At 35.8% G+C, this 12,160-nt stretch overlaps 1 protein-coding gene across 1 annotated transcript in view; it reads left to right on the top strand.

The window, feature by feature from the left end:
• The first annotated feature begins 2,337 nt into the window (after positions 1 to 2,337).
• TUSC3 (tumor suppressor candidate 3) overlaps positions 2,338 to 12,160 on the top strand; it is a 92,922-nt gene continuing 83,099 nt past the window's right edge. The window contains exon 1 of the mRNA XM_009335199.1: positions 2,338 to 2,549. Coding sequence (XP_009333474.1) covers positions 2,338 to 2,549 — 212 coding nt within the window. The remainder of the gene's footprint in view (positions 2,550 to 12,160) is intronic.

The raw sequence follows: 12,160 nt of genomic DNA, 5'->3' as shown, positions 1-12,160 counted from the left end.
TTTATTGGCAACAAGCTGCCAAGTAAAACTTTGTATGGGACTTCTTTGAGTAAGACTCTTCTGATATCACAGATTATTTTGTCGAAACAAATTATATAGCAGTAATGGAGCTGTTTATTTCTCCCTTGTTTTTTTCTGTCAAGATCATGTTTTTGCTTTAATACTCTTAATGATACTTCATGGGTTTCTATTTCTTTTCTCTGAATAAGATCTATTCTGAAAAGTCTTGGGTTTTCTCTACCAAGTAGGATATTATGTATCCTTCCTGTGTTAATTTAAAAGTTTTGTCTTTTTATTAGTTCTCTTTGGTTTCTCTTTTTTGCTTCAGTTATTAAAGCTTTTGGAAATAAGAATACACATCCTTTTTAGGTCCTTATGTTTTATTGCGCATTACCAACTGGAGTGACTCATGCAAAACTAGTGAATCTTTTGAAATGAATAGAAAGATTTAATCCAGACACTGCTAATCCAAGGAAATCTTACAAATGAGTAGGCTTCATTTTTATGTAATCTGCTTTATGATTCTTTTTAAAGAAAAGAACTTACAGAATATCTTTCTGAAGCAAAACTGCTGAAAAAATGTAGTATTAATTGATTCAGTGGTATTCTCATGATAAGCAGAGTTGTAATCTCTCCTTCACATTTGTGATTACAAATCTCAGCTAAATTCTGAGAATAGGAATGAAAACCTGAAAGATTTTTTTTTTTAAAGGCTTTGTAGGGTCAAATAAATGTGGTGATCTCGAAACTGTTCATGATTTACGCTGATCAAAGCTTCTTTTGGACTCAAAACTTCTGATGATGAGCTGTGCCTTATAATGAACTCCAAGGGGCATCTTCTGCTAATTTTTAAGGTGGAAGATCTGATAGGCAAAATGTAATTTTCCTTTATCCTTGTAGTTCACACTTTCCTTCCCCTCATATATCTATCTCTACTCTTATTTATAGCCCTACTGATTTGTCAAAATGTTACTAGATGAGCTAATTTTTCTATTTAATTCTGTTTTTTTAAAAATTCCTAGGAAAGCCACGTTGTATCCTTGCTCAGTTGTTCCTGCACAGTGTTTGAGTTTTGTCCTTGTCTTGCCTGTCTTCATGTTCTCTCTTCTCAGAGCATCCCCATTTCAATATGTTTTGTTAAGCTAGTTTATTCTTCCCTTCCACAGTGGACCCTCATCAGCATGGTGATGATATTCACTATCATATTCACTAACTCATGCATATTTTATCAGAAATCTCCCACCTTCCAGTTTTCTGAACTTTGCTTCTCTTTCGTTTGGTGCTCCGTCTTCACTTTCAGTCTCTGTTTCTGTCTGTCCCCCTCTCTGTCCTTTCCACCTTCCCTCAGCACTCAGCTTGTGTGCAAGCCGTAATATTCCAGTTTTCTCCTCTCTTTTTTTAGCTCTTACTTGATATAGGCAGCTTCCACAGTGTCCTTGAGCAGGGAACTGAAGACTTAAACCAAGACGGATTGTTGCATTGATTCTGATACGCTGTAGGTGTAGCAAGCCACCTAGAGCATGGTCAGTGCAACCTCACTGAAATTAGGTAATTTAGGAGACTAAAAAGTCTCTGCTGAACATGTGTGACATCAGGTTTACTTGATAAAAAAAATCTAAATAGATTTTCATAGGAATAGTTAGATGAATATTTAAGTTGAGGGCCATCTTCTAATATGTCTCATAGCCTGCTTTTAAATCATTCTTGTGATGGAATGTTTTCATGCAAAAGAAAAGCCACACACAAGCAAAATGTTTTTTTCTTATACACTTATAGTTCAGACAAAATATTTTGAGTATCTCAATCTTGAAAGCAACTAAAAATGTTGATCTCATAATGGCATGTGCCTAGATGGGTTTATAAGACAGTTCACTCCTGTCTGTAGCAAAATATAAAACTTATATTATTAAATTCGATGTTACACGTATTGTTAAGGAAATTCTGAACATAATAACTGTTTCTCTCTTTTTGTAGCTACATTTTTCTTTCATCTTAATATTTGAGTGACTGACAATATCCTGCTGTGATTTTTACTAAATAGAATAAATATAACATAGTGCTGCATTTTCTAAAGCTTCCAATTTTTAATGAAAGTTAAATGATTGCTGTACTCGTATCTTATGTTTAGACAGTCAGCCTTACTCTACTCCTTCGCCTTTGGTAGCAACCTGTTTGATTTCATTTTATGTATCCTTTCTGTTTAAGACCACGTTGAGTTACTTTTTTAATACTTAAAATCTACTTGTCTACATAGAAGACTAAATTGTGCTTTAAGCTTTATAGGGGTGCCCCCAACCTCCTGCTTAAGCTCTGAGGATGCAAAGGCAGAATGTAGGTATGAAGTGCTTGAACATTCCTCATCCTTGTCCTCAATTACAGAATCTTCTGGCTGAGAAGGTGGAACAGCTGATGGAGTGGAGCTCAAGGCGCTCTGTCATCCGCATGAACGGAGACAAATTCCGGAGATTTGTGAAGGCTCCACCTCGTAACTACTCTGTGATAGTGATGTTCACTGCTCTCCAGCCGCAGCGGCAGTGCTCTGTTTGCAGGTAATTTATACCTTAGTGATCTTTTTCATCTTCCTCACCACAGTTTTCAAGTGAATGTTTTAATCAATGTGCAATACACTGAGTAGGATTGTTCTTTGCATGGGATAGATGCTCACTATTTAACAGGCTCGTGTGTTTATTACAGCATCTTTTCAACTGCCTTTTAATCTATATGTCAAATTTTAGAAGTCTTCCTAGTTTTGGGTTTTATTAAATTACAGTTGAATAAAACGTACACAACTGAGGAAGACCTTCTCTTTAAGAAATCTGCTTTGCTTTGTTATCAGTCGACCATGATCTTTCCAAAGACGTTTTGTGACAGAAGTGATTCATTACCATTTAATAATATGACACTTCACTGATTTATTCAGTTAAGAGATGTCCAAGGCTCTGATGCACATGTGAGTTACCCTGTGGTTTCACAGCTTTGGACGGTTCTTACGTGCAAGCACCTTTTTCCACAAGGACATGCTTATTGTGGAATACTGTCTGGCACTGCACTTTGATATGTTCTGCTGGCTCCTTTTAGAATATGTATTAGAGTGGCTCTGGTATTCTTCTAAGTTCAAGATCTTTCTCTGCAAGTTCCTAGTTCAATAAGTTAATCCAAAAATGACTAATGATAGACATGGAAATAGGGCCAAGGGACTGAAAGGTAGTCATGCACTTAATTGCCTTACTAAATCAGAAAGTGAGCTAGTAAAACCTTCTTCAGCCAAAAAATGCATTAGAAATTATTGTGTTTAGTAATAAATGGGATTATTGTGCAGGGAGTTCTATATACTATCTACTATGCTCCGTAGAACTATGAAATACATAAGCTGTATATGAAGAAATATTATTTCTTGGTTTTAAATAGGTGCACTTTAAACAATATACAAAGTTGGTAAATGTAGTAGCTTGTTAGATTTCTTAGGTGTTAGAATGCGACATTTACAATAGAAACTTTAACTTGTGTACCTGTAGTCATATACAGTTTTTATTAGATTTTTTTTAATAGATTAATTTTTTGTCATTGAAGTCAATTGGTCAATTTTGAGGGAGAGTATAAAAATTGCATTCCCATGAGTTCACCCTCCATATCTGAACCATGAAGGTGAAGGAGTAGGTACAGAAGCTTTCCAACGTTCTTAAGTCAGAGGAATTTTTTCTTTAAAACTTCCAGCACTTAGTTGCTGTTATTTTTTTCTTTGTGTTGCCAGAGTTCAACTTTAGGAGAACAAAAAGGAGTTGAAAGTTTACCATATTGTTTAAAATCATTCCTTATTTTCTTCCCCAGTAGATAAAGCTACAGGAGATGCACTAAGTTCAGCTTTATAAGGGTCAGTGTGTTTGTCATTATAATGGCCATTGCGAATTCTTCCCCTGTGTTATGTACAGCTCTTTTGTAGGGCATGTGAAAACAATGTAAATATTGCTGTTATTAAGGAAGTTAATTTTGCTTACAACTGTATATTGTTTAAGGAAGTTAATTTTGCTTACAACTGTATATTATTTACTGTACTGAAAAAGAGCTTATACACTTCCTCCCGTAATATACCAGGCTAGCTATTTATGTACAGAAGCAACTGAAAATCTTTAAGCATAAAATGAAGGAAAAAATCAACATACTGCTTTCAGCTGGGTTTGTTTAAATAAATGTGAAGTTGTGATCCACTTTTTCATGTGAAATAAAAGGAATTTAATGAGGTTGATAGTACTGCACATAAAACCATTATCAGGAAAATCGACGTTTTCAAATCAATGGCTAATTAATGGACAGGAGCACTGAAAGGATATACAGAGCTGAAATGCATGCATTACTTTATTGTTAGCTATTCACTAGCTGCTTTGCCTAAAGGAAAAATAGATTTTTAACTTAATCTGTAATGTTCTGTGAGGATGCTTTTGTCCAAGATTTAAGTTAACTGTTATTCATCAAAATATTTTCAGAACAATTGCGTACAAGAACATCAATGTCATATTTCAATTCAAATACAAAAAAGCACCTAGGCTGAAATCTGTGACTTTGAATAACTTTGTCACAAGAATTAGTACTTTTTTTTTTCCCCTATAAATTGAGCCTCGTTAGTTTATGCACCACAGGATTATCTAAAAAAAAACAAGGTTTTGTCTTTTCCCTTCGGTGGCTAGATTTGACATTTCAGTATTTTCTCTCTTCTAAATGTCCAGTTTATAAAGAACAGGAGGCGCAGTATTTTCAAAAGGGAAAAAACGATGTTTGTGTGCTGCTGTTGCATAGAGCTACATCAAATGCTAAGTACGAAAAACACAGCATTATACAAAAAAAGATAAATAGCAGGATGAGGAGCAATGGTAGGAAATGCGGTCCTCTTCTGCAGAAGAGCAGTGAAAGCTGATCATCGTTAGAGCAGGCCATTGCAGATTTGCACATTTGAGGCCAGAAGAGATCATGTGTGTCCTATCTTGTTAAAATAAACTATATTCTTTGTGTATCTGATTTTGCATTTGGTTATATTTAGAATCTTTGTTGTTAAAATGAGCTCCTGCTTACAGTAAAATCAGTATGACTTCTCTGGCAGGTTTTTTGAATGATTGTGCAACCAAAGATGGAGCGGTAGTTTCTTGCCTTCAGAAAGTTAGTGTCAGTTTTGGCACTCTTCAAAGTGAATGCAAAGTCAGTTTGGTGATCCATGTTCTCTACTAGACGAAGGACTATTGTGCCTGTCCATTGCTGAAAAGTGCTGTAGTTTGGACGTTGTCTAGAAGGTATGCAGGAAGGATTCCCCCCCACCCCATCCTTTTTAACACCAGACAAGTTCCAAATTTTGGATAAAACTTGGTTGAGGTGATCTTAGCCAAGTCTTAAAATGCTTGGAGGCATGATACTTAAATATTTTTAAAAAGTCTTACCTATCCATATAGCAAGGACCTACATGTGGAAAGCTGACCACATTTGTCTCAGAAAATCCAAGGCTTTTCTGTGTGCAGCAAGGAGGACATTGTAACATCAATCATGTAAATCACTTAACAGTTAATGATTTGTGAAAGTATATGGAAATAATACCAATTTACTCTTAAAATGCCACATACAAAGAAGTCCCTGGGACTGCAGATATTTGGATGAAACTTTTGTATGCAAAAAATATCCTTTCAGTCAAAGGAGCTGATCTTTTTTTCAGTAAAACCAAAGCATATTGTGTGTTTTGTAGGTATTCTCTAGCAAAAGTTACTTAACCTGAGATCTTTTTTCCCAATGGAATGAGAAGGGTTTCTTTATCATTGCAGGAGATGAATACATAATCTTATGTATCATCTTGAGAAGGATCAATTAGAAAATTTTTTTGAATGCTTTGTTTGCCAATTTTGTGAAACTTACCTGTTCTTCCGATGCTAGGCTTATTTGTTCCTGATATACATCATATTGTTGTATTAAATGCTTTCCCTGTACTTAATTTTGCTTGATTTGCTTCTAATTTTTGACATTATCGCTTTTCAATATGTATTTTTAAAAGTTAGAAATCATATGTCTGCATTACTGATTGGAATTTATTCTGTGCCCAGAACAAATTAGGTTCATTTATAGGTGTTTCTAAAAGACAACTACCAGTTTGTCGTCTTTGAGACAGAGACTGGTTCTGTATTCATCTTAATGAAGTATTTTCACAAACTGTTGACTGGAAAATATATCCCTAGGCTATCTGAATCAATCCAGTGAAGGCTTCTGTAAACCAGCAGCTCTGTACAGATGTTAGTAGTCCCTCTAGTCATGCCTCTAGAGTGTTTTTCAAGGAAATTCTGTCTTTATCCTAAAGCAGAATTTGGAGTACATTATTTCCATCTAGCTTTGTGGACAAACAAGTTTCAATTTTCTGGTCCAAAAAACTATTGAAAGCCATCTGATGCCTTCACAACTGTGTAAGTGGTAGCATAACTGTCAGTTTTCCTGTTGACACAATTGTTTAGGTTCAGAGTGGCATAGCTGGTACTGAGAGATGAATTAACCATAACAGATTAGATATCCTATGTGCTCTTGAATGTGAAGTCATTGGTGGGGGTGGGATATGTTTCTAACAGTTGAAGAACCATGTTTTTTTCCATGCGTGTTTGGAAACGTGTTTGATTAAACAGTTTTGGTCCCAGGAAGTTAAACTTGGTTAGTCTTAACTGACTTTACATGTTACTATTCTTGGTGTATATAGTCTGCCACAGCACATTGGAAGCAGATACTAAAGGGCCCTTTGATGCACTGTGATGATGAATAAGTTCGGATTTTTTTGGTTTGCATGAACAGTCAGAAATAATCGAACTCTAAACAGTGACTCCTCAGGATATGAGACCAGCTTCCCTTTTTCCTTTGTGCTTAGGTATTCACTCAACTAGATAGTTTCTCTCTGTTACCCACAATCACTCACGCTACTGAAAAAAATTACTTATGTGTGTAAGAAGGAGAACAAAAGAACGGTCACTCTGACAACAGCATCGTCACAGAGGTGAAGAGACTGTTTCTCAGCCTGTACTTTGTATTGCATACAGGCAAACGGTAGCTGCTAGCCTGACTTGAATGCATTTTTGGGTGAAAATTCTCTTCCAGCTTCTCTGCTCTTCATCTTCTTGCCTCTTGCAATCTGTTCCCCCATTTTATTATCACTACATTTTTCCAAAGGGATCAGCACCATTTTACCAACCAGACTTCAACAACCCCCTCGCTCCACTTGATTGAGTATTAGTGCTTTGATTTTCAGCTGCACGTGGGCTTTAGCCTCCTGAAACCATCACTGTGCTGACAGTTCCTCTGCATCTTTCATTGTTATCATTAACTTGTTCTTTTTTTTTTGTTGCTGTACCATCTAATCACTCCATAAGCAAATTATTTGAGGTCTTTTATTTTACTTCTAAGCTCTGCTTCTCTCATCTCACTAGCAGAAGCAACCATCTCTGCTTTGCATACAGGTGCATATCAGAGATGTCTTGTTTTTTGCCAAACAGTTCACATTTTTGTCTGGTTCATCTTTCAAATTGACTGCTGGGGTATTTTCATTTAGAAAGGGATATCTGGGTCAGAGAAATGAAACTGATCACTTGAGGTTTTTCCCCAACAGCTGAAGCCCATCAACAAAAAGATGCATATTTTGTTTCATTGTTTTTTTTTTCCTTAGTGTTCCTTGAAAAGATCAGAGCAGCGTCAGAACCTAAAGATACTGAGTTTCAGTAGACAGGGTCTATACCTTGACTTGTGCCACTAGTTTGTTATGTGATAATGGTTAAAACATGTAAATTAGACATGTACATCTCTCTCTGAATTTCAAGCTACCTGAAACAAGTGGATTTTGTTTTGCGTGCTTTCTACTATGCATGTTTATGCCTGTGAATTCCCAAATGTTTCTTTTAAAGATGTAACTGAGCCTGTTTGAATCATTGCAAATCAAGATTAAAGCCTAGAATTAGCATCATAAATGATCAGGAGAAAAATGGGGAAATGCAGCAGAGGAAGACTATAGTAATGGTAGGTGACCACTTGTGGAGAAAAACTTGTAAACTGCACAAACTGAAAATTGTCTTGTTTCAGTCCTGGATGATATTTAATAGTATTTTACTGTGGAAGTAACAAACCTGCTTCCAGATTCTTGGAAACACAGTTTTGCAAAGACAGTATTTATGAAGAAGCAGCTAGAAAGGTCTATGGTAATGCAGAGGAGTTTGTGTAGCCAGTGATTTTCTTCACCCCCATGTTGACCAGACTATTGCATTTTTAAAAGTGTCAGAGGTTTCATTATATTAAAAGGAGCATTGATTACTCCCATTAGCTGAAGTTGTGTGTGTCTATAAATACATATGTGTGCGTAAATATACATATAAAGTATATATATAAAATATATACGTAGGATGTGAGGGAGATGGGTCAATTTTGCAGGTGTGGCACATGTTTTCTAAAGACTAATTTTATTTCATTTGAGTGACAAGGCTGAATTCTGTCAGAAATTATTAATGGCATCTATTGGAACAAGCTGGTAGTTACTGCAGAAAGTCTGCTGCAGAATGAGCTCAAAGTCAACTGCTTAAGCTATTCCTTCTGTATTTCTTACAGGATTATGTGAAAGGTAAGTTATAATTCAACATATAGCTTGTGTATTTTTAAGTTTTGAGCTTAATGTGGTGTGTGTTTCATAAAGGGCTCTGAATGTAGCTGCCTTCTGCTGTTGACTCACGATGTGCAGAAGGAAATGACAAAATATATGAGAGAAGAGATTCCACATAATTTTATTAACATCTGCCCTATCAATGAGACCTCCAAGAGGAGGTTTTTAATCTAGAAAAGAGAGGAATTCTGTTGGTTTCCCTGTTCAAGAAGATATCTCAGAAAACTGTTTTCAAGTAGCCGATCAAAGAGTAGGTCAACAGCAAAAAGAATTCTGACAGTCAAGAAGGTGTCATCAGAAAGAAGAAACAGGATCCTCTGCCTTTCAGGTTTTTGCTGGATGATCAAGAACGGGTAGTGAGAAAATCATTGACAGGTCTCTTAACTGTACTGAGAGGGAATTATCTTTTGAACTTTTGTTCAAAGAAGGAACAGGAAATGTGGAAGGAGCTGTTGAAAGTTCTGCAATTGCTTTTCCAGTGCACTTCAGGATCTTGATAGAAGTATTGATAAGTCCTTTTTAACAGGGCAGTAATTTTATACCTGGATCATAAGAGACTCCTTATTCTTGCTGTGGTCACAATTTTTTTTTTTTTTTCTTTTTTTTACTTTGCAACTTCTACAAAATGTAATCTCCTAGCTTCTTTTCATCTGCAGAATATTGGAAATTTCATGGGATGCTGTAAATAGAATAGCATGGATTTTAGCTTCCTTTCTCCTATTATAGATATCTAGATTGCATAAACAGTGTAGTTTTCAACTAGTGTCCATGCTCTCTTCATTTTGTCGTGTGGTGAATTTTCTGGACACATTTGTAGATTCTTCAGTGCCTTTTGTCATGACATTATGAGTCACCCTAAACAAAAATAAAAGCAAATAAACATTCTGAATTATCTTCTCGATAATGAGAGGAAGTCAAAATATGCACTTAGCCCCTTCTCTTCATTTTGGGAAAAGCATTCCAAATAAAAAACGAAAGTTGTTTTGGAGGTAAGTTGCAGCATTGATCACAGTTTACTTTAAACAGATGGATAAGAACAGATAGGTGACCTGGTAGTACATTCTTTGCCAATGGTACATTTGTAAGTGTTTTGTACAGTCCAATAGTGTGCCAAAAAGTAATGCTTTACTGCTTTCTTTGGCAGATAATTCCACAGTCTCTGATTCTTTTCCTAATATTCCGTTTGTGTTTTCCTTACTATAGTGTTGCACTAATAGAATAAAATTAATCTAATTTAATACAGCTCGAGCTATAAAAATCTGATTATCTGCCATAGACACCCACATAATTAATCTTTTCAAATAAATCTTTTAATATTTCATGAGGACCTCTTGCGTAATGGAAGAAATGTTTGTAGAGCATTTGCTTAGCAGCTTACTTTTCAGTATGTTGAATTTTCTAGGTAAATCTAATAGTAGCATTCCCTTTTGATCTGGCTACTATTTTCTAGTGGCTGGTTAATACTACTGTTGTTGTTGCTGCTAGTTCCTGTTTTGCTGTTATGATGAAATTCTTACAAGGTGACTGTAGCAGCAATAACATTTAAATCTTCTCCATCTGTCAGAAGATCCTGTCGAACTAACAAGAGCAGTGCTAACATTATTATTCTGATGAGTTCAGACCAAGTATAGTTCTGCCCTATGTCTTTATGGTATTTCATATAATTATTATAATAATTTTATATAATTAACATCACTTCATAGAAACAAACTGATAGAATTGATATTAACCAATGATAGAGATAAGTAGATAAGAAGTGACAGAGTTGGTGTTGCCTGATGTTAATTGGAAGCTGAATTTTTTTCAGCCAAGGGCTTATGCTTTTTACTATTATTGTATCTGAAAAGGAGTAACCAAAGCTACAAAAGTTACTAATGTGATTGTATCAGCATTGTATCAATTGGAAATTATGTAGTAGACTGTAGGATGTTCTTCAGTTCTGTATGTAGTAATCCTGCAACTTTGTATTCCTGCCCCTCCTTGTTTCACTCTCGCTTCTTCACACCTCTCAAGAGCTGCTATGAGGATGTATTACAGAATGCTTTGCTATCTTCAATGTGAGGATGAAATTGTGCTTTGAATCTGTTACAGAAAATCTCAGACAACCTTTTGCATAATGATACTTTCTGAAGTATACTTTCTACCTATTATATTCATTCAAAGTAGTTCAAAGATGCAAAATACATGGAGATCAACGGGAACAAGAGTCTTCTCTCAAATAGTGGGCATAACTGGAGTATCTGAATTTCCCAGAAATACTGTTTCATCACAAGTGAAAGGTAGACTAAGAAGAATGATGGCATCAAGATGAAGTGATTTTTATCTTGTTCTTGTAATAAAAATGGTCCAGCTTTAATATAGCAGGTTTAACAGAACAGTGCCCTACAGATATTACTTAAGATTTTACAGCATTCCTTTGATGTTGTCTGACTGCCCTCTTCAGGATGACAGTGAATATGTTAGTCTGCTTAATGTTGGTATCTGTTTCTAGAAATAACCAATCTAATGCATAAATCAGATTTTTTTTATAATTGCAAACTTTGCTTGTTGAGTAAGTGTGTTAAGTAGCAAATTTTACTCAATCAGGTAATAGGGGTGAAAGTTGCGTTTTGTTGTACTTCATAAGATTTATTCTTTGGGGGGATAAGAGATCATAAAATTTCATTTTAACTTCTTTTTTTATGATAGATTTTTTTGTGTACAATATATACCTTGATGCAACACACTCTGCTGGAGTTGTATGTAATATATTTCATGCCTAAGGCTGATCTCAGCTATGAGGAAATGGGGAGGGTCTTATGACATCTGTGGTCCTGTCATCCTCTTCCCCCTCTTTGCTCTCTCAAAACACAGTATACGTTATGTGTGTTTAGTGCAGAGCTTCTCTTGCAAAAAAACAGATTTTTGCATCTACAGCTTTTAAATAAACAACATTCTGCACCATCAAACACATGGAACTGGTTTTATAGATGTACAGTTTTGAGAAAACCTGCAGAATACATTTATTTATACTACTTCTGCATCTTACCACATGCAAAGATAAGTTGCCAAGTGGTAGAACCCTAGTTTGGACTCTACAGTAGATATGATTAGTTAGTAATATGGAAATAATTCGCAAAGGAGCCTGTGTAAAGCCAACAGTACTGCAAGGATCCTTTCAGGTTTTTTTTTTTTCAGGGTTTTTTTTTCTGAATTATTCATTGATTGGATTTGTCTTGTGGAAGAACCTGTGGTTTTTTGGTTCTTGATTGCGTGCTTAGAGAACATCTCTGCTGGTAAGGATCCCAGAATTCTTCTCCTGGAATTACTTTTTTCCTTTCCTCTCAGTGCACACTGGGCAAAATTGTTTCATAGAATCATAGAATAGTTTGGGTTGGAAGGGACCTCTAAAGGCCATCTAGTCCAACCCCCACCTGCTGGGGGCAGGGACATCTTCAACTAGATCAGGTTGCTCAGAGCCCCGTCCAACCTGGCCTGGAATGTTTCCAGGGATGGGGCATCCACCACCTC

The sequence above is a fragment of the Pygoscelis adeliae genome, unplaced genomic scaffold (genome assembly GCF_000699105.1).
Source record: "Pygoscelis adeliae isolate BGI_AS28 unplaced genomic scaffold, ASM69910v1 Scaffold21, whole genome shotgun sequence".
NCBI lineage: Eukaryota > Metazoa > Chordata > Aves > Sphenisciformes > Spheniscidae > Pygoscelis > Pygoscelis adeliae.
This window is presented reverse-complemented; position numbering and strand designations above follow the sequence as displayed.